The 22,893-nt window shown below is 49.4% G+C and overlaps 1 protein-coding gene across 1 annotated transcript; it reads right to left on the bottom strand.

The window, feature by feature from the left end:
• Positions 1–2,522: 2,522 nt before the first annotated feature.
• Acer1 (alkaline ceramidase 1) lies at positions 2,523–22,088 on the bottom strand. Its single transcript, XM_075943572.1, has 6 exons — positions 21,913–22,088; positions 8,000–8,114; positions 7,772–7,913; positions 7,048–7,185; positions 3,673–3,810; positions 2,523–3,429 (listed from the first exon to the last, which is right to left on the bottom strand). The coding sequence occupies exons 1-6, from the start codon at positions 22,003–22,005 to the stop codon at positions 3,261–3,263; spliced, it is 795 nt and encodes a 264-aa protein (XP_075799687.1). The 5' UTR covers positions 22,006–22,088; the 3' UTR covers positions 2,523–3,260.
• Between the last annotated feature and the right edge of the window lie 805 nt (positions 22,089–22,893).

Raw genomic sequence — 22,893 nt, 5'->3', positions numbered from 1 at the left:
CTCTGAGGTATGGAGTTCAAGGTCATCCTCAGCTAAATAGGGAGTTTAGAGCTAGCCTGAGCTATATGATCCTGACTCTCAAGAAAAAGAAATGTCATCCTGATGCCTCCTGAGACTTAGGACAACAGTTGATTTCCCAACAGAGACACAGAAAAGGGAGAAAGCACACAAAACTGTCCGCAAAGCTATTCCTTTCATCCCCCTGCCTCAAAAGCTCTTTTACTGGGAGTCTTAACTTTCTAGGATCAAACACCTTTCCCTCAGACGCAACAATTTTACTGATAACATCACAGGTTCACACCAGGTGGTGGTGGCACACACCTTTAACCCAAGCACTTGGGATGCAGAGGCAGGCAGGTCTCTGGGAATTCGATGACAGCCTGGTCTATAGAGCGAGTTCCAGGACAGCCTGGGCTACACAGAGAAACCCTGTCTCAGAAAAAAATAAAGAGAGAGAGGGTCATAGGTTCACAGGAGTTCCTCCTTCGCTCAAGACTGGACATCCTTGGGACACATCTGAAGAACATCTGGATTTAAAAACAGAAAGAGGGAACCTAGAAGCAGGGGCCCCGGTTCCATCCCACTCAAGCAGTCCAAGAAGCTTTTGGGAAGGCTAGATCTGACGTGAAGTCCAGGCTATGTTCTTGGGCAGGGCATATGCCTTCTCTGAGCCATAGTAAAAGGAAAGTATTCTTGTGCGTCTGAAGCACTGCACGGCAGAGGGTTAGGTAGCATGTCCAGACATTTGTGGCGGATGCCAAATGAACCACAGATGAAAAAAATCCCATCCATTGTGAGAAGCCAGGCACAGTTAAACCTGCTTGTTAGCCTGGGCTAAACAGAAAAGCCCTGTTTGCAAACTCACAACAACACCTGATGCCACGAGTCTTTCTCCCTGGATGAGCTGAGGAAACACTTGTCCTGCCACTTCAGACTCGGCTCCAGGCAGCGACAGCTAGCCTGCCTCTCTTCCCAGGTTGCCTGTGCCGCCAAGGTACTGGAGGGCTTGCTAATTCTGAGGAGGGCACTCCCACATGCCACCCATGAAGGGAGCCCCTTCCCCGTGTGTGACCCTGCAGCAGCATCCCACCTGCCACCCACGAAGGGAGCCCCTTCCCCGTGTGTGATCCTGCGTGTGTGACCCCGCAGCAGCATCCCGCCTGCCACCCATGAAGGGAGCCCCTTCCCCGTGTGACCCCGCAGGAGCATTTTCAGTCACTCTGGTTTTGAACCACATATCAGTGTCCGCGAGTGCCCGTGTGGTTTCATGTCACCGCTACCATGTCGGGAGTAGGGGGCTCTATGTCTGCTGTCGGACAGAGAGGATGGCATCCTATAGATTAGAGTGAACTAAAAATAAAATCAGGAGAGTTCATTTGTGATTTCTTTATTTTATGTATGTGAACGTTTGTTTGAATGGGTGTCTGCACTTCAGGTGTGCAGTGACCGTAAAGGCCAGAAGAGTGCATTGGATCTCCTGGGACTGGAGGTACAGACAGTTATGAGCTTTCAATGGGTTCTGGGACTCAAGACTGGGTCCTGTGCAAGAGCAGCCAGTGCTCTAATTGCTGAGCCAATGCCTCCAGCTCCTTATTTGCATCTTTTACGTTTTAGGATTTTTTGTCTGTAAATCTACTACACTGGTCGCAATGTGTGTAACCACAGCATATGTGCGAAGGGCAGAAGACAACTTGTAGGAGTTTCTTTCCATGCCACTTCTGTGGATCAAATTCAGCTCATCAGACTGGACCACAAGCCATCCGAGCCTTCTCACTAACCCACACTTGCAACTTTAATTTATGTAGGTGATGATTTAAGGGAGGGAGGAATAGAGGGAAGGAGGAAGGTGGATGGATGGGTGGGTGGATGGGTGGGTGGATGGATGGATGGGTGGATGGATGGATGGGTGGGTGGATGGATGGATGGGTGGATGGATGGGTGGGTGGATGGGTGGGTGGATGGGTTGGTGCTGTGGGACAATGGTCTGTATCCTGTTAATTATATTTTAAATAAATGCTGATTGGCCCGTAACCAGGCAGGAAGTATAGGCAGGGCCACCAGGCAGCAAGTAGAGGCAGGGCAATGAGAACAGGAGAATTCTGGGAAGAGGGTGCAGTCCGCAGTCTTTAACCAGCCACGGAGGAAGCAAGATGTGACTGCCTCACCGAAAAAGGTACCAAGCCACGTGGCTAACATAGACAAGAACAATATAACTTATAATATAAGTTATAAGAGGTAATAAGTCTGAGCTGCTAGGCCAATCAGTTTATAAATAATATGTACGTCTGTGGAATTTCTTTGGGACTAAACGGCTGTGGGACCTGGTGGGACAGAAAACCTCAGTCAACAGGTGGGTGGATAGATTGGTAGATGGATGGGTGGATGGGTGGGTGGGTGGTCATTGGGCGAGTGGATGGGTTGTTGAATGGATGGATGATGAATGGGTGATGGGTGTGAGAATGGATATTCCCAAGGTTATACTTCACACACATGAGCTAATTTTAATCAACAGAAACCCCAGGAGGAAGAAAATTTTATTTAGAAACAGTGTTTGAACATCTGCACTAGGAAAGGCCACACCCTCACGACTATCCAAGCTGAATACTGTGGAGCAGAAAGTCAGATGTAGGTATGTCTATCTCCGTACTCTTCGTCACCATGGAAACCAACTGTGCTCAGTAGCCTTCCTTCTAAGTGCCTAGAATGGCCACCATGCTCCCTCTCACACATCCTGCTCCATGATGTCACTCAGGTTGGCCCTCTGTTCTCTCCCACGGCTCTTGTGTGAGTGGCTCAGAGTACATATCCCTGCGCCTAGGGGTGGAGCCTAGAATGTTTTCTAGGATACTTCCCACCTTCCCAGAACACGGTCATGCTCACATTGAATCTATAACATTCATAAATAGTCCCAGATGTGTGAGATGCCAAAGAACAAGCACCGTGCTTCAAGCAGGTGCTGTATCAGCCACATACCCTACCCACCCACCACCGCATCGTGGCTGTGGAGAAGCTGCGGTTCCAAGGCTGAAGGAGGACACAGGCCAGTCATGCAGCACACCAGGCATCCCCCACCCCTCAGTCACCAAATTAGCACTCTGCGCCACAAGAAAATTCATCTTGTGGCCACAGCAGGACAAGGAGTGTGGATGAGGGAAAGGAGAAGCAACCACAAGCGTCCTAACTGAAGTAAGTCCCGGTCTTCTGTCCTCAGAGCACAGACATCTGAGTGGCTGGTCGGAGAGTGGAGAACCCACCAAGGCTCAGCAGTTTTTGTCGTTGTCCTGGATCTCCACATAGGGTAGCCCAATGAACCAACTATCCCGGGGCCAGTAGTGGACTTTGAGGGTTTGACCTGGCATCTCGTACTTTGCATCCAAAAGGGCCATGGTCACGATACCGTAAGGGAAGGTGATGCTTATGAGGACATGCCTATGGGTAAGGGAAGGGTGGTAAGAAATGAAGAGATGGCCCGGCCCAGTCTTCTTGGATTCTTGTGGATGCTGAGTGGTATCTATAGTTCCAGACTGCTAGGTGTAACCTCTTGCCACCACCACCACAGCCCAGTCTTTGGGTCTTGTTCCTCTTCCCCTCCTACATCCCAGACCTCTGCTCTAAACTCTGGCATCTTATCTCTGACTTGGGGGGTCTTCAGATCCAAAATGGGTGCTTTACCAAATGCTATGCAGGTAGGAGAAGTGGATCCGCTGCCAGAAACTGCAAAGCACACGGTCACTTATCCAGCTGGTCAGCGCAGCAGCCCATAAGATCACAGACATCTCAATCAGATGCCGAAGGTCCCCATTGCTGGTCCTAGGGACAAAAACAATGGCTGAGTCAAGGGTGTGTGGGTGGATGGATGGACAGACAGAAAGATGGATGTATAGGTGTGTGGTTGGTGGACGGATGATTGAACAGGTGGATGGATGGATGGATGGGCAGATGGATGGATGGATGGATGGATGGATGGATGGATGGATGGGCAGATGAATGGATGGATGGATGGATGGATGGATGGATGGATGGATGGATGTGTGGATGGGCAGGTGGATGGATGGGCAGGTGGATGGATGGGCAGGTGGATGGATGGATGGATGTGTGGATGGATGGATGGATGGATGGATGGATGGATGGATGGATGGATGGGCAGGTGGATGGATGGGCAGGTGGATGGATAAGTGGATGGATGGGCAGGTGTATGGATGGATGGATGGATGGATGGATGGGCAGGTGGATGGATGGATGAGTGGATGGATGGATGGATGGATGGATGGGCAGGTGTATGGATGGATGAGTGGATGGATGGATGGATGGGCAAGTGGATGGATGGTTGGATGGGTGGATGGATGGATGGATGGATGGATGAATGGATGGATGGGCAGGTGGATGGATGGATGGATGGATGGATGGGTGGGCAGGTGGATGGATGGATGGGCAGGTGGATGGATAAGTGGATGGATGGTGGGCATGTGAATGGATAGGTGGGTGGGTGTAAGATGTAGGAAAGGTTTGATGAGTACATTTGCATTAACACAGTATCCTAAGTGACTGATGGGAAATTCCTCTATCCAAGAGATGTATCTCATAGGTTGGGAGAGGGAAGGAGCAGAAGTGTTTCCTAGGGACCTGGTTTGCTGTAGGTTGGCTCTGAGGTGTCCCACAAAGTCCCTTGTATTAAAAGATCTTTCTTCGCCTCCACTCTGTAGGGAGGGGATGGAACCTTTCAGAATAGGAGCCTAGATGAGGTCTTTAGGTCACTTACAATGTGTTCTCAAAGGGGGTTGTGGGAATCCCATCCCAGTCAATAGGGTCATGACTTCCAGCTGGCTTGACTAACAGTCTTCACATGTGCTGCTCTGTGGTTTCTGGGCATGATCAATTGCTTCTAATTGGGTTGACCTGTAGTTTACAGTGTGTGGCCTATGCTTCATAGGAATTTCACTTAGGAGTTCTGGATGGTTTGGCCTATAGATTTTAGTTGGCTCAACCTATGGTACAGTCACTTAGACCTATTTTATGTGGTTGGCTTGGCCTATGTAGTTCACTGTCTGCTTGTACTATGGTTTGCTGTTGTCTTGACCTATGGTTTGCTGTTGGTTTGACTTAGAGTTCCCTGTTGGCTTGACTTAGGGTTCCCTGTTGACTTAACTTAGGGTTCCCTATTGACTTGACTTAGGATTCCCTGTTGGCTTGACCTATAGTTCGCTGTTGGCTTGACCTATGGTTCACTGTTGAATTTACCAATGGTTTCCAGATGGTTGGACTATAGTTTACAGTATGGTAGACCAGTGACCTCTGCTGGGATTGGCCAATGATTTCTAGTTGGCTTGGCCAATGTGGAGTCCCAGCAGGAACTGGAAGGATTGGATCAGGGCCCTGTAAAAGGACACTCTCCCTAGCCACCTTCTTATGGCTTCTCAATCCAGCTGTCCCAGCAGCTGGAGGCCAGAATCTCTGCCAAGGTGGTGCTATCCTGAGGATTACCTATTACCAATTCAAGTTAGTTTAGTTGAATTTAGTGTACATTTTCATTTTGGATGTGAAGCTGCCCTTGAGCTCACCAGCCCAGGCTGGCCTGGAACTCATGACTCTCCTGCCTCGGGATCCTGCACTTCTGCTGCTCATCTTTCCCCATCCCCCAGTACCATTGCCTCGAGTCTCCCAATACCCAGAGATGCTACCCTTATGGCCACAAGGATCCAGCCCCACTCTCAGGATTTCCTTCACTCTGTCCTCTCTTTTTGTAAAGAATCTCCTTTTTTGAAATGTTTCTCAGTTTGTCCTATTGAGTAGCCCTGAATTGCTAAGACCCAGCATGAGTTACAAATACAAAACATAATTATCATGGCTCTATCTCAGTGGTAGAGAACTTGGCTAGTGTGTAAGGGTTCTAGGTTTACCCGAGGATGGTGGCGCACGCCTTTAATCCTAGCACTCAGGAGGCAGAGGCAGGCAGATCTCTGTGAGTTCGAGGCCAGCCTGGTCTACAAGAGCTAGTTCCAGGACAGTCTCCAAAGCTACAGAGAAAAAACCAAAAAAACCAAAAAAAAAAAAAAAAAAGAAAAAAGAAAAATAGAAAAAGAGGTTCTAGGTTCAATCCCCAGCGCTTGGGGCAAGGGAGGGGAACTATAATTATCAAAAAAGTTAAATTCTGCTTTAATACAAGGGCAGGCAGAGGCAGGAGGATTTCTGTGAGTTCAAGGCAAGTCTGGTCTACATAGAGAGTTCCAGGGCAGCCAGGGAGACGCAATGAGGCCCTGTGTCAAAAAAAAAAAAAAGAACCAAAAGAACATGTGTCTTAAGGAAAGGGGGTGAGCTGTGAGCCCAATGTGGTGCCGCACACCTGTATGGCCAGGAGGAAGGAGTAACAGGAGATCAAAGCCCTTCTCTGCTTCACAGCCAGTCCAGGTGCGCTGAGTCCGTGAAACCCCAAAGCTAAATTTAAAAAAGACACTCTGGGCGGCTGAGATGGCTCGCAGGTGAAGGCGCTTGCCGCTAACCTGACAACCCCAGTCTGATGAGCAGGACCCACTCGTTGACCTCTGGCCTCCACACATCACTGTGACGCTCTTAAATAAGACGAATGAATGACTATAAAACCTGTTTTTAGGTAGACAATGTTTCAGGCAGACAGACAGACTGCTCTGAACCCGTCCTGTTAATGGGTCATCATGGGGAATGGGCGCCCCCTGCAGGAGACTGGAGTCAATGACCGCTAAGAGCACAGGATTCCAAGGGGTTCAGAACCAAAACCCTTCTAGGCAGCTACAACCACCACTTGTGTTCTATAAAAATTAATTGCTTTTTTAAAAAATAAAATGGTGCTGGGAATAGAACCCATATACTACTATATATTAAGCAGGGACTTTACACTTGAGCACCCAGCCCCTCACTGAGAGATTCTAAGCTGGGGCTCCACCCTGACTATGCCCCATCCCATCACTGGGGATTCTGGGCGGGGCTCCACCATGACCACGCCCCAACCTCTCACTGGGGATTCTAGGCGGGGCTCCACCATGACCACGCCTCCAACCTCCCCCCCCCACTCACTTCTTGTACTCCTTGTGCACTATGTAGAGAATGTGTATGGCGATGCTGTTGAGCGCATATGCATTGATCGTGGGCTTCACAAACGTCAAGAAGGTGCTGATGATAGTGGTCGTAATTACAAGGCAGCTGAAGTAGTACCTGAGGGAGGGAAGGGATGGGCAGGTGTCCCAGAGGTGCTGGAGAATCACCTTGGGCAGCCAAAATGGATTCTACAAACCCAGAACTCTGAGGAGTTCAGCTGGGCTCAGGAGGAACCTCCGGGTTCCCTCGGGTCTGCTCAGGAAGGACAAGATTCAAGAGAACCCAGAGATACCAGACCAGAACTAAAGAAAGCCTGGAGTGAGCTGGGAGGATGAAAAAGTCAGAGGACTCAGGGGCCTGGAAATGTCAGATGAGGGGTTCAGGAAAGTTTGGAGAGTTCAGAAGATGGGGAACAGGTATCAGTGTAAGGATCACGAGGGTTCTTTGGGTATAGAGGACCCTTGGCATGGGTTCCTAGGATTCCCCTTCCCACAGGTGACTTAAAACTAGGAAAAACTTCCTGCCTTTCTGGCGGTAGAGGAACAGGTATGTGGAAACCCAGGAAAGTCATGAAAGATCTTTGGAGAATTCTCAGGTGGCCTGGTGTTGAGAAGGAACTTGAAGCGCTCTCGAATGGTCTCAAGTGGAGGATCTGGGATGGGAGACGGTCACACGGGGTCCACAGAGGGCGCATGTACGCTACCTGTTTCCTTTGATGAACTTCGGGAAGTAGCAACGGGGCATCCACACGCTGTAGCCACTAGCCAGCAACCACAGGATGGAAATTTCATCCAGCAGCTGCCCCAAAAAGCTGAGTGTCATGTGGAAGTACATGGAGAACAAACCTGTGGGGAGGCAGAAGCAAGCAGAGGCTGTCAAGAAGGGGCACTGTTTCCAGAACACTTTCACAAATTCACACACCAGCACATACCTATGACCATGAAGAGGACCGAGACACCATAGATGGCCCAGGTCCGTTTCTGGGCATAAGGATGCATGAGGAACATTATGATAGGTCCAAAGATGAGGAAGAACACATTGCTGAACTGCAGGAGAAGCAAGAAGCAGGCTGGTTAGACAAGAACAGAGCAGGGACTCCCGTCCACCTAGAGCTCCCCCATGGCGATTCCATCATCCGGGCTGTCCAGAAAAGAACCTGGATTTGTCTGTCACTCAAATATCAACTTCCCAGAGCATCTTCCTGATTTTAGTTTACTACTTTTTAAAAACGGAGTCTCACGATATGGCTGTCCTGGAACTTGCTATGTAGACCAGGCTGGCCTCAAACTCACAGAGATCTACCTGCCTCTGCCTCCCAAATGTTGGGATTTAAGGTGTGTGCCACCAACCAGCCTTCCCCTCATTTAAAAAAACATGTTATTCATTAGTATTCCTAGACTTTGATCCTAACATTCAGGAGGCAGAAATAGGTTGATCTCTGTGAATTCAAAGCCAGCTTCATCTATATAGAAAATCCCAGGCAGCCAGGGCTACACATTGAGACCGTCTCAACAAACAAACAAGCAAAAATCATTGTTTCTAATGGAATCCTGAACCTTTGGCATACTGTTAAAAAAGAACTCCACCCCGACCATGCCCTCAACTTCTCACTGGGGGATTCTAGGTAGGTCTCCACCATGACCACGCCCTCAGCCCCCCCCCCACTGGGGGATTCTAGGCTGGGCTCCAACCTGACCACGCCCCAGCCCCTTCACTGGGGATTCTAGGTAGGGGCTCTATTCTGACCACGCTCCCCACTGATCCTGCCGTCCATTCCTTCACTCCAGCCATTATTCTGTTGGTTCTTTCATTTACTCAGTGAGGGTAGTGTTGAGGACTCACTAAATCTTTTGCAGATATTCTCCCTCATTTTTCCCTTAGTGGATTAAAAATGTTCAGGACAGACATGGTGGCGCATGCCTTTAATCCCAACACTCTAGAGGCAGAGGCAGGTGGATCTCTGAGTTTGAGGCCAGCCTGGTCTACAGAATGAGTTCCAGACATGTCAGGGCTACACAGTGAAACCCTGTTTCAAAAACCAAAATTCAGTGTGGTGATACATGCCTGTAATCTCACAGATCTGGAAGCTGAGGCAGGAGGAATGCCAGGAGTTTCAAGCCATCCTGAGCTATGTTGTAAGTCCCTGTCTTTACTGGACGGTGGTGGCACAAGCCTTTAATCCCAGCAGAGGCAGGTGGATATTTGTGAGTTCAAGACCAGCCCAGTCTACAGAGCAAGTTTCAGGACAGCCAGAGCTGTCAGAGACAAGTAAATTCAGCAATACCTGTGCACAGCATCTATCTTGTCTAAGGAGAAGAGGAGAAGGCTATCTAAACGATATTTAAAGACTATGGGGGCATTACCCAGGCTCAAAACTAACATTCCACCATTGTCTAAAAGGGACATGAGGGCCTGAAAGAGCTCAGCAATGAAGGTGCTTGCTGTCAAGCCTGATGACCTGAACTAGATTCCTGGAGCCCACATAGTGAAGGGAGAACTGACTCCCACAGATGTCACCTGCCAGCTCTGCCAGCATGCATGCATTCCATAACCACAAAGCCTGAGAGCCAAAATAAACTCCTTTTTAAATTGCTTTTGCTAAGTATTTTCTCACAGAAACACAATAGGTAACCACATGAGTTCCTCACCGCCATCCTTTCTTCTTCCCTCTTGGCTAAATGGTGATATGCTGTGGCTTAGTCATGTAAAAGGTAAATCCTAGAGACTAACAACACCTAAACCACGCTGATCTGAGTCTGTGCTTTCTTCTATTGTAGCGAAAGTACTTGTCCAGCTCCCTTGCAGCTACACACAGCCTTGTGTCTTGGTTTTGACCAATGAGATGCAGGCATAACTGTTGCTTCCTGTTTGTGTTTCTAAAGGTGCGGGAGTTGCTTTAGCTCTCTCTCCACTTCCTGTCCCTCCCCTCCACTTCCCTCTTTTCCTCTTCTCTCCCATTTCCCCTCTCTTTCTTTCCTTCTCACTCTGCATCCTGACTCAGCCTCCTGAGGGCAGATGTTACAAATGTGCCCTGCCGCGTGAGTAGAAATGCAGAAAGGTAGAAATGGGCTGCCGGCAAGAGGGCCATGCGGGTAACACTGCTTATGATTGTCGCTAAGGCTGTTCACCTAATCCCATCCCCAGGACCGCATGTGCTGGAAGAAAACTGACTCATGAAAGCAAGCCTCTGGCCTCCATATTTCATGCTGTGGCACATGGGAATGTGTGCACACATGTGAATTAATAAAGAAGGAATGAAGCAGTGTTCTCCTTAGTGCTGTGAGAGAGCCCAGAATGAACTTGAACTCTTGATCCTTCTGCCTCCATCTCACAAATGCCAGGATGGCAGGTGGTGCCACCATGCTTGGCTGAACCAAGCAATTTGGGCTTTATGCACGCTCAGCTATGCCCAGCTTTTTATGCAGGGGCTGTAGATTTGAATTCAGGCCCATCTGCTTGAAGAGTATGTTTATCCCTTGAGCCGTCTCTGCAGCCCCTGGAGGTTTTATTGAGTCACAATTAACAGGTGTGGGTGCCGAGTCCTGCACAGACTATTCCTGGAGACTTGATAGGGGCCATGAGGTGATTGAGGAGGGTCATCTGTCTATGTGTTACTTTCATTGGTTAATAAATGAACTGCCTTGGCCCTTTGATAGGACAGAAAATTAAGTAGGTGGAGTAAACAGAACTGAATGCTGGGAGGAAGAAGGCAGTGAGGCAGACGCTATAGCTCTCCTGTCCAAGACGGACACAGGTTAAGATCCTTCCCGGTAAGCCACCTCGTGGTGCTACACAGATTAATAAATATAGGTTAAAGCAAGATGTGAGAATTAGTCAATAAGAGGCTAAAACTAATGGGCCAGGCAATGTTTAAAAGAATACAATTTGTGTGTTGTTATTTCGGGTATAAAGCTAGCCATGCAGGAGCTGAGTGGGAACGCAGGCCTCCACTCCACACAACAATGAGGAAATCAAGAAAACACATAGACACAGAAACTTAGAGAAAAGTTGGGGCCAGATGGGCCATGCCCTCTGATGGAGATGTACCAGCAACAGCCAAGATACTCCACATGCTTTCTATTTTTCCGGGTGGAGGAGGCAGGGCTGTGGTACACAGCTGAGATGTGGTTCACCTGGTTCCCAGGGAAGTCTCTGTAAGGGGACCATCTCAGGCTGTGGTGATCTCTGTGGAGGGAGTTTAGATGGCTTGTTTTTGCACACAGTCAGCATCCACACTTGGACCAGCAGCTGACTCCACCGGTTCCCTGAGTCTCACCACAGAAGGCTTTGCTGCTTCCTTGGATGTGAGGCATCAGGGTCCTTGACACAGCTGTGGTCAAGTCAATCACACACAGTCTTAGGGCTTCCTCTGATCCCCACACTTTGGGTCTAAGTGGCATGGGCTTTAATCCCTGCTACCTTGCTGACTAACCGTGAGGCTTTAGAATGGTAACTGGTTCCCCAGCACCCACATCTGATCTGTGAAATAGACACAGTCCCCTTTCACGTTGCTGACTCAAAGGCTCCAGGACTTACTGGTCTCTGTGGCTACAGTGTCTAGTCAAGAGCACCTGCAAGTTAGCAGTTAAGAGCACTGGCTGCGCTCCCAGAGGACCCAGGTTCAACTCGTGACCCCCATAGGGCAGCTCACAACTGTCTGTAACTCCAGTTCCAAGGGATCCAACACCATCACACAGACACACATGCAGGCAAAACACCAAAGCACATAAAATAAAAATAAAATAAACATAAAAGAACACTTGGCGGCTCTGGAACTGCCTGTGAGCCCAGCTACTCCAGAAGCCGGCACAAGAGACCAAGATGAAAGGCAGCCCCAGAGACAGTTTAGTGGGTGAAGTGCCATGCATGTAGACCTGGGTTCAAATCCCCAGAACCCATGCAAATCTAGATAGGCAGTTGAATCCAGGTCTCTTACTGAGTGGCAAGAGATGGAGACTGGAGAAGCACCAGAAGCCCACCAGCCCGGTGTGCTCAGCTCAGAGGCAAACAACCAAGAGAGGCACCTCTAAGGGAGGTGGACAGCAAGGACTGACACCCAGGGCTGTCACCTGACCTGCACACGCGTGCCATGGCCTGTGTGTCCCACATCCGTACACATGAGTGCACGCACACATTCACAAATATATATATTCTCCAGTGTCTACATGTGATCTGTGATATAGACCTCAGGCCAGTGCGATGGCTAAAAGTGCTTGCTGCCAAACATTGCTTGCTGATGACCTGAGTTTGATCCCTGGAGCCCACATGGTAGAATGAAAGAAGCGACTCCCATAAACTGCCCTCTGCCAGTCACATGCACACTGTGGCATGTGCATGTGCACACACATGCACACACACACACACAAATAGGTATGGTTTTTAAAAATATACCCATGCTCATGCAAACAGGTAGGTTATAAGATAAGAGAAAAAAGATCTGAAGATGAAGGGGACTGGTTGGGAAGAGGAAGGGGACCCACAGGAGTGGGGGGAGGGCAAGCGAGGATGAAGGGCTTTGGTCAGAACATGCTGTATATGTATGAAAGTGTTAGGTGGAACCCGTTACACCAGATAATTGACATCTGCTACCAAGAGCTAAGACTGAAACATCATGCAGAGAGAGCTTGGAACACACAGCTCTAAATGCGATGTCTCCATCAAATCCTTGCCCCTCAGGACTCAGGGAACCGCACGGAAGAGGAGGCAGAAAGGGGGAGAGCCAGGGGTGATGGAGGACACCAGGAGAGCTAAGCAAGGCTTCCATGAACTCACAGAGACTGCAGCAGCAAGCACAGGACCCTGCATACATGACCCTGCATACACGTTACAGCTGTTAGCTTAGTGTTTATACAAGACTCCTGAGTGTGTGAACATGTAGGTCTCTGATTCTTGTGCCTGCTCTTGGGCTCTTTTCCTTCTGTTGGTTTGTCTTGTTCAACTTCTCGTGACAGTTTTTGTTTTATCTTTTTATTTGTTTGATTGTTTTGTTTTTTTTTTTCAAGACAAATTTTCTCTGTGTAGCCTTGGCTGTCTTGGAACTCTGTAGACTTGGCTGACCTTGAACTCAGAGACCTGCCTCCTGGATTAAAGGCATACACCACCACCTCTGGTGGGTTTTTTTTAATGTTTTCTTTCTTTCTTTCTTTCTTTCTTTCTTTCTTTCTTTCTTTCTTTCTTTCTTTCGTGCTTTATTTATTTATTATGTATACAGTATTCTGCCTGCATGTACACCTGCAGGCCAGAACAGGGTATCAGATCTCATTACAGATGGTTGTGAGCCACCATGTGGGTGCTGGGAAATGAACTCAGGACCTTTGGAAGAGCAGTCAGTGATCTTAACCTCTGAGCCATCTCTCCAGCCCACCTCTGGTGTTTTTGTTGCTGTTTTTGTTTTAATTGTTTTTTGAGAAGGAACTTAAAGGTGGATGAGTAGGAAGGAGGAGAGGATCTGGAAGAATTTAGAGGGGAAGATTATGATCAAAACACATTTAAATTTAAAAATTCTTTTTTTAAAATATTTATTTATTTATTATGTATACAATATTCTGTCTGTGTGTACGTCTGCAGGCCAGAAGAGGGCACCGGACCTCATTCCAGATGGTTGTGAGCCACCATGTGGTTGCCGGGAATTGAACTCAGGACCTTTGGAAGAGCAGGCAATGCTCTTAGCCACTGAGCCATCTCTCCAACCCCCCTAAAAATTCTTTTAAATAAAAGTTAAAAAAATAAACAAGACTGGGTGAGGTAGAGCATGACTTTAGCCACAGCCTGAGCAGCAGAAGCCGGCAGATCCCTGTGAGGCAGCCAGGGTTCCAGGCCTGTTTCTCGTCAGCCTGCTTTCTCTGCTGTGATGAGCTATACCATGAGTGACGCAGCCTGGAGGGTAGACAGCTTATATCATCGTCACAGACCATCGTGAACAGACGCTGGGGCAGGACTGCTAGACAGGAACCTAGGGGCAGGAGCTGACGCAAAGGCCATGAAGGGTGCTGCTTACTGGCTTGCTCACCCTGGGTTGTTCAGCCTGTTTTCTTATAGAATTCAGGACCACCAGCCCAGGCACAGCACCTCCCACAGTGGGCTGGGCCCTCCCCATCAATCTTTGATGAAGACAAAACCCCACAGCTTGCTCCCAGACTAATCTGAGGAAGGAATTTTCTCAGCTGAAGTTTCTTCTTCACAGATGACCCAAGCTTGTGTCAAACTGACAAACAAGTACAGCTACAATGACTTAGTAGTTTAAAAAGAGGAGGAGAGAGAGAGAGAGAAAGAAAGAGAAAGAGAGAAAGAAACAAAAAGACCCCAGAAAAATAAAAGTAGCTTGGACTAGGTAACAACAGAAGATGGACACATCTCAGAGTTGGAGTACCCACCTAGAATCCCCCAGTGAGAGGGCTGGGGGTGTGGTCAGAGGTGGAACCCTGCCTAGAATTCCCCCAATGAGGAGACAGGTGTGTTGTTCAGTCTAGAGCTCCTGGCTTTGAAGAGGTCATAGGTTTCATACCCAGTACTGTAAGCCAATAAACAATCACTGTAGTCAACCCTACTTCTTGTGCCTCTGAAGGAGGCGGGGAGAGGTGGTAGGGAAAGCCTGTTGGGTGTCCCGAGTCAGGAACTGTCTGCAGGAATCACTTTGACACCCTTGTCCTACGTTCTGGCTCTCTCACTCACCTGTCCTCTCCCCCTGTTCCAGGATCACTCGCTGCCATTCACTGTCTGCCTGGGTTGTGGGTTGGGGCGGAGTACCTGGAGGCAGCGCCTGCTTCAGGACAAGACTTACCTGTAGGAATTACTGTCCACGTGGTGGTAATCAGGCAACCTCCCTGCCCAGTTAAGCAAGAAGGGCTTTCAACCAGGCTCCTGTGCAGTGTTCTGCTGTGTGACTCTGGGAAAGTAGCTAAGTCTCTCTGAGCCTTTATTTCCCTCTTGTTAGAATGTGGAAAGAGTCTCTTATCTCAGGACTCAGTGCCTGAAGCTGGAGGATAACCAGTTCTAAGCCAGTCCAGGCTATGTAGCAAAACAGAGGGTGGAAAAGAGTAGCTACTTCAAAGGCATTTTATGAGGGTTACAGTTAAATATACTGCATTAGATAGGATTAATAAATGTCAGTGGTAATTACAATCATGTTTGCTGTGGAAATAGCTTCAATTATTTTTTCATTTATTTGCTTATTGGGGTAAGAGGTTGCATGACATACCTGTGGAGTCAGTGAGCAAACTATGAAAGTCAGTCCTTTCCTTTCACCACATGGGTCCTGAGGATCAAACTCAAGTCATCATGCTTAGCTACAAGCCCCTTTCCTGCCAAGCCCTCTCGCTGCACAGTCTCAAGTTTTATCCAATGCTTCAACACACCACGAGCTATAGAGGCTCGTTCGCTCCTGTCTGTACTTCCTTGTGTTTTGTTCTGTTGAGACAGAGTCTCTCTGTGTAGCCCTGGTTGTCTTAAAACTCACAGAGATCTCCCTGCCTTTGCCTCTGAGTGCCAGGACTAAAGACTTTCACCAACACTGCCTGGTTAGATCTAGTGGTGTCAGCCTAGCTGTGGTGCAGGAATGAGGATCAGAAGTTCAAGGTCATTCAGAGGCTGGCCTGAGCTACACAAGGCCTATCTCAAAACAACAGTTCATTCGTTCAGTCATTGACAGAGAATGGAAAAGTTCAACTCTCCCATCCAGGATCCTGGCCTGACTTCTTGATCCCCTTGACAGCAGCAATGTCTCTCTCCCCTTCTAAAACACCACATCCACCCGGAGAAGGTTTTCTATCTGTTTTGGTCCCCTCTATGTCCCAGAGCCTAGAAGATGCTGGCAGCTTCTTCCTTCCTTGGCTGGTGAAGAAGGAAATGAAGAGACTATTGTCCCATCTACCTGGATGTCTCCATCCACCCCAAGAGCCCAGCAGGGCAGAGGCCACCAACTTACAGAGAACTAGAGGCTGGGAAGATGGCTCAGTAAGCAAGTATGCACCTTGTGAGTTCAAACTCTTTTCTTTCTTTGTTTTTTTCCTCTTCTTTTCATTTGTTTTTTTTTTATTTGATTTGGTTTGGTTTTCTTTTTTGAGACAGGATTTTTCTGTATAGCCCTGGCTGTCCTGCAAACTCTGTAGACCAGACTGACCTCAAACTCAGAGATCCACCTGCTTCTGCCCCCTGAGTGCTGAGATTAAAGGTGGACACCATCATCCTGCCAGGTAGGGGCTGGAGAGATGACTAAGGGGTTAGAGCACTGGCCATTCTCCCAGAAAACCCAGGTTCAGTGGCACACACCTTTAGTCCCAGCACGAGGGAGGTAGAGGCAGACAGATTCCTATGAGTTCAAGGCCAGCATGGTCTACGTAGTGAGTTCCAAGACAGGTGGAATTCACAAAATGAGACCCTGTCTCTAATAAACCTAAATAAATAAATAGCAAGCTGGACCTCACCTGACATTGACTTCTGGCTTACACACATACGCGCGCACACACACACACACACACACACACACACACACACGCACATGCACACGCAACCACACACACTCCAGAGAAGTCTATCTCTTTGGATTGGGGCACACACCCTTCACTAGCAATTATGTAATTCTGGCCTCTTATCTGCCAGGGAATACTGTGGGTGTGCCCATTTCCATATCTGTCTGTCTCTTTGTCTGAACTAACCTGTATTTAGCCGTCCTTACTCTACCAGTGGAGAAGCAGGAAAGCAGAGGCTGCAGATAGTAGACCAGAGAGGGCTAGACTCCCAGCCTTGGTACACAGCACTCAAGGACGAGCCAGAAGTGACCGACAGTAGCTAGCTCTGAGGACGACATGGGCAGGGAATGGTGGATGGCAGTCCATGGCCCTTCCAGCGCTCTGCCCTGGCCCCCCGCTCCTGCTTGCTCCTACCTCCCTGTGTGTGCTTGGGCTGTATGATTCCCATGTATCTTCCCAGCCCCCTTGGGGCTGGAGAGAGGACACCTCAGCAATTCGGAGCACTTGCTCTGCTTGTAGGAGCCAAGTTCAGTTCCCAGCACCCACATCAGACAGTTCACCAGCGCCTGTAAGTCCAGCACGAGTCAGCCAGTGCCTTTTTCTCAAGGCTCCTGGACACATATAGCACACACCCACACAGATATACAGACACATAGACAAACAAACACACATGTGCAGGTAAGTAAATAAATATAGTCCCTGGGAGCCTGGGAGCCTTGAAACTCCAAGCATTTGGCAAACCCAAAGCCAGCCGGCCAGTGTAGGGCACCCTCCACCCCACTGCAGCCAGCTCTCCTGGGCCTTCCCACAGGTCTACTTGGTTCTTTCAGCCCACGGACATGCATCATCCAGGTGCCCCAGCCGATGTCGTGCTCTGACGCCCACCCCTCAAGGAGGGTCCATGGCTCCTTGCTTCTGGCTTGGCCCTGGTTCCGTCCGCATACAACCTGGTCTCTAATTTCTTCCACACCACCAGCCAGACACCCTTCTCCTGGGCACCGTGGTCTCAGACCATTTTCACTCCCATCCTGATTTCCTGGTGCCGCCATTTCCATTTCTATTACCCCTTTCCTCAGTTAGCAGTCAGGTGCCTGGAACCTCGGCCACACGCCCGGCTTCTGTGTAGTGTATCTTCCGCTTGTCCTGACACACACACACACACACACACACTTCTGAGGGCACCCACACGCACATGCACGTACCCCCCCACACCCACACACATATGCATAATTTAAAATTTTAAAGAAGTTATTGGTTACTTTGAGACAGGGTCTCTTAATATAGCCTTGGCTGTTCTAGAACCTGCAATGTAGACGAGGCTGGCCTTGAACTCACAGAGATCCTGCCTGGTTTTGGAGCACTGGGATTAAAAGCTTGGTTACCATTCCTGGCCAAAATAAGTCTTTGCAACGTGTAATTTAAAAGTTTGTTCAGTGGGAATGGTGGCGGTGGCGTGCTCCTTTAATTCTGGAGCTCTGGATGTAGAGGCAGGCGGTTCTTGGTGAGTTTCAGGGCAGCATGGTCTACATAGTATGTTTCAGGACAGCCAGTGCTATGTAGAGAGACCTTGTCTAAAGAAAAAAAATATTAAGAATAGACAAGAAAGCTGGGCAGTGGTGGTGCACGCCTTTAATCCTAGCAGAGATAGGCGGATTGCTGTGAGTTCAAGGCCAACCTGGGTCAACAAGAGCTAGTTCCAGGACAGGCTCCAAAACTACAGAGAAACCCTGTTTTGAAAAACCAAAATAATAATAATAATAATAATAATAGACAAGAAAGCTGAGCAGTGGTGGCGCACACCTTTAATACCAACACTTGAGAGGCAGAGGCAGGCAGTTCTCTATAAGTTCAAGGCCAGCCTGGCCTACAAAGTGAGTTCCAAGACAGCCAGAGCTCTCAGAGAAACCCTGTGAGGAACACCACTCTCCCGCCCCCCGCAGAAAAAAAAATGAAAAGAAAAAAGAGAAGACCAGTGCAGTGGCATTGCCTGTTATTCCAGCAAATGGGAAATTGAGGCAGGAGAATTTTGAGTTAGACTAGCCTGGGCTATGAGCCAGACCCTGTGACAAGTGCAGGTGATTCATTCTCAAAGCCACCTTCTCCTACTCTGGGCTGTGGCTCAGGAGATCACTGTAAATGTACTCCACTTTTTCCTGGAGAGCCTTCTGGTGATTCGCTTGTTTTATTTTGTCCATGTGTGTTTATCAGCGGAGGTTTGAATGGAATTGGGATTTATAGCCCCATAGGGAGTAGTGCTATTAAGAGGTGTGGTCTTAGTGGAGGAAGCGTGTCCTGTGGAGGTCTCAAAGGCTAAAGTTAGGCCTAGTATATCTCAGTCTCCTGCTACCCACTGATCACGACATAGATCTCTCAGCTCCTTTTCCAGCACCGTGTCTACCTGCATGTCACCCTGCTCTTCCCAGGATGACAAAGGACTAAACCTCTGAAACTGTAAGCCAGCCCCAGTTAGATACTTTCCTTTATAAGAGTTGCCGTGGTCACGGTGTCTCTTCGCGGCAATAGAAACCCTAACTAAGACAAGGGACAACCTCGGGTGTTGTTCCTCAATGGCGCTTGCCCAGAGCTGACTGCCACACTCAGATCACGCCAGCTGCAGACATGCATTCACGTGGTCACAGCCTCCATCACCTGTTCCCATCTATGTGTATAGGCAGTGTGACTCGACGGCCTGAATTGCTTTCTAAGTTTATAAATCCTGTCTGCTGAGATGGTTTCTCATGCTAAAACTAATTGTCAGGGTGCACTGACTAGCCAAGGCTGGACCATGGTTCCTACAGTCTATGTACTGTATGCCAACATGGAGCAACAAGAAGGGGATAGCCCACATACACTAAGAACAAACTTGTATCTGGATGGTGGTGGTGCACGCCTTTAATCCCAGCACTTGGGAGGTAGAGGCAGGCGGATCTCTGTGAGTTTGAGGCCAGCCTGGTCTACAGAGTGAGTTCCAGGATAGGCAGGACGGTAATGAGAAACTATGTCTCCAAAACAAAGAAACAAACACACTTATTTTTCTCTTTTTTGACAGTGTCTCCTGTAGCCAGGCTGGCCTTCAACTCACCATGTAGCTGAGGCGCTCTTGGGGATAATCCCCCTGCCTCAGTCTCTGAAGCACTGGGATGATAGGCGCACCGTGATTGGTTTTCTTTCCTTCCTTCCCTTCCCTTCAGTTTCCACCCTGTCCTTTTGACAGCTGCATCCAGTAGTCCAGGCTAGATTGGAAGTCACCACCCAGGCCATGGTGGCTTAGCTCTTGGCAATCTTCCCTGCCTCTCAGCTTCATGAGGTTGGCAGGCATGGGACATCACCACACCCTGCTTCTGCCAATAAAGTTTTATTGCTTACAACCTTATCCAGGCTCATTTACATATCCCTCAGGGCTCTCTGCCTTGGTGCAGTGGAAATAAACCCTGGAAAAAGACCCAGTTCGCACAGCCAGAAACTCTCATCAGTTAGGTCTCTCTGGTCCCCCAACCTCCACACAGACGAGCGTGCAGAGACAGAATAAATACATGGATAAATAAGATGTATTAGGAAAAATTAAAAATAAGGTCAGGTGTGATGGCAGGCGCCTTTGATAGCACTTGGGAGGCTGAGTTCTGATGGAATGGATGTGGATCTCGAGATCGCTGTCTGGGCTACAGAGTGAGCCCCAGACAAAACCAAAAAACCAAATGGATTCATACTGAGGAACGTTTCATTCTCATTTCCGGACTGCGCGTGAAAATGTCCCAGTGGCTGAGGGTGTGAGGTCTCCCTGTCCTGGGCTGTGTGGTGACCAGGTGTGATGGGCGCTGCTGCCCACTAGGGCTGCTGAGGGGGCTGCACGATGGGCATTTGGAGATGAGAGGCCGGGGCCCAGCCAAACTTGACTCAGTACACGCTAGGGACCTTTTATTGGGGACCCACCACAGTGGACCGAGATGACTAGAGAATTTCTGGGCCATAAGGGCGTCTGGGAGAGCAGAAAGAGTAACTGTAGAAACCCAGTTCTCTCCTGCCTCTCCCAAATGATCTAACCAGTTTCAAACTGGTCTAAACACTAGGTGGTAACGAGAACCATGGACGGACCACACAGACACAAGCCCCTTATTGGGGATTCTAGGCGGGGCTACACCCTGACCACGCCCCCAACCCCTCACTGGGGGATTCTGGGGGGGGATCCACCCTGACCACACCCCCAGCCCCTCACTGGGGGATTCTGGGGGGGATCCACCCTGACCACACCCCCAGCCCCTCACTGAGGGATTCTAGGCAGGGGCTCCACACTGACCATGCACCAGCCCCCCCTGGGGGGTTCCAGGCAGGGCAGAGGTCACATGACAACTTTTGATTCTCTCCTTCCAGCATGTCAGCCCCAGAGATTGAATTCAGGTTGTTGGTTTTTACCCCAAACCATCTTATCAGCCATTTCTGCATTTTGTTGCAAGGAAACACACAGACGCACACAGAAACACACACATGCACACACACACACACATGCACACACAGAAGTGTGCCTTGTATCTGCCAAGCTGAAGCTCAAAGTCTAGTTTTAGGTACTAAGCTAGTTTCCAGCTATCTTGGTCCCCTGGAGCACCTGTTGGCGTCTCCGCGTCTCCCCACAAGGCTGTGTGGATCAAATGAGATTGTGGAGGTGAAAGGTCTGTATGATGTACACACAGCAAGCGCTGAGTAAAAGCTAGCATTGGGTGTGGTGGGTGCGGGCTTCCAGTCCCAGCGTTCGCATCCAAACACCAGAGGACACGCGTGGCAGCTAGCCCGGGCTGCATGTTCCAGAACCTGTCTCCAGAGAAGGGAAGTGATGATGCTTGCTGTGGTTAAGCAGCTGTCTTCCAGGCAGTGACAGCAAGCTCGTGTCGCCTCCTCTATCTGCCTGCATCTTTCAAGTTTCTCCAACACTGTCGCTGCGTATGAAGACTGAGAGCTGAGCATGCCCAGTGCTGTGTGTCAGCAGGTACAGGAAGGTAAAAATCGCAGTGGTTCAAATAGGATCATGGAAGGGGGAAAGTGGGATGCGTTGAACATCCTTGGCTGGAGGATTGCAGATAAAAGAACAGGCATCCTTACTTCCTCCAGAAAGTCTACCTAGGTTCAACCTCACTGACTCCAAGAGCCTCCTCTGGGAGTTCCAAAGGCTGCCAATGCACCCACCATCACAGCACCATTTCTCAGAAGTGAGTCTAAAAACCTACCATTGATCTCAGTTCTACATGACGACGAATGAATGAATGGATACAAGCTGAGACAGCCAACTGCTCAAACAAGATTCCCTGCGGAGGAGCTGTGTCTTAATCCAACATTCGGTAAGCCTTTCCCATCCCACCCTGGCCAGAGCCCCTGCCCAGAGCCTTACCGTATTGTAGAACTCAGCCACCAGTTCCGAGTGCTGGAAATTACTCTCGCACCAATCCACCTCAGAGCTCTGGTAGGCAAAGATGCTGGACATCTTTGCTCTGGAATCGGTGCACGCGTCTTGTGCCTGGCAGAGGCGGGCCAGCCGAGTGAGTGAGCCTACGAGTGCCCAGCCCAGGCGAGGTGGGGACAGAACAGCTCAGGGCCCCTGGAGCAGGCTGAGAGGAAAAACCTGCTGGACGGCTCAAATATTGCACCAGGTAGCCTGGCAGATGCGCACAGGAGGGCACCGAGGCCGCCCTGGGCAGCGGCTGAGGGGGTGGTGCTGTTCGGGTTGGGCGACAATGAGAAGGGTGGAGGCCACCAAAGCAGGCACTTGAGGAGCAAGACGTGAAGGGACTAACAGCTTTAATACTGTGTATTAATACTTTAATACAGAGCAGCGCCCACTGGGTAGAGCGCTCCGCTAACACGTACAAAGCTCCGAGGTCTATCCCAGCACCTACGGAACTAGTTGTGGTGGACACGCTTGTCACCCCGAAGTTCAGTAGCAGAGGCAGGAGGATGGGGCATTTAAGGCTGGACTGGGCTACGTAGTGAGGACCTCATCTCCAAAGAAAAGGTAAAAATCAGGCTAAGGTGCTGGAGAGATGGCTCAGGGGTTAAATGTAACATCAGCTGCTCTCCCAGAGGACCTGGGTTCAGTTTCCAGCACCCGCACGGTGGCTCACAGCCATCACTCATAACTCGGTTCCAGGGGACCAGACTCCCATCTTCTGGCCTCCGTGGGGCACCAGACACGCACGTGGTACACAGACTACAAACAAGCAAATGTTCAAGCACATAGAATAAAATAGCACTTTAAAAATGTCTCAGGAGGAGCAGGGCTGGACTCTGTTGGGGAGGAGGCACTGACCTGGCCTGTAGGAAGCCCCGGGATCCATGGCGGGAGATGACAGCATACACCTGTCAACCCGGTATT

The sequence above is a fragment of the Microtus pennsylvanicus genome, chromosome 12 (assembly GCF_037038515.1).
Source record: "Microtus pennsylvanicus isolate mMicPen1 chromosome 12, mMicPen1.hap1, whole genome shotgun sequence".
Classification (NCBI taxonomy): Eukaryota; Metazoa; Chordata; class Mammalia; order Rodentia; family Cricetidae; genus Microtus; species Microtus pennsylvanicus.
This window is presented reverse-complemented; position numbering and strand designations above follow the sequence as displayed.

What these genes read in the sequence shown, in the direction of transcription:
- Acer1 (XM_075943572.1), bottom strand. Translation starts at nt 22,005, where the DNA reads ATGTCCAGCATCTTTGCCTACCAGAGCTCTGAGGTGGATTGGTGCGAG. An exon ending in AAGTTCATCAAAGGAAACAG is followed by an intron (nt 7,186 to 7,771) that starts GTAGCGTACATG and finishes TCCCTCCCTCAG; the next exon opens with GTACTACTTCAGCTGCCTTG. An exon ending in GTGCACAAGGAGTACAAGAA is followed by an intron (nt 3,811 to 7,047) that starts GTGAGTGGGGGG and finishes TTTTGTCCCTAG; the next exon opens with GACCAGCAATGGGGACCTTC.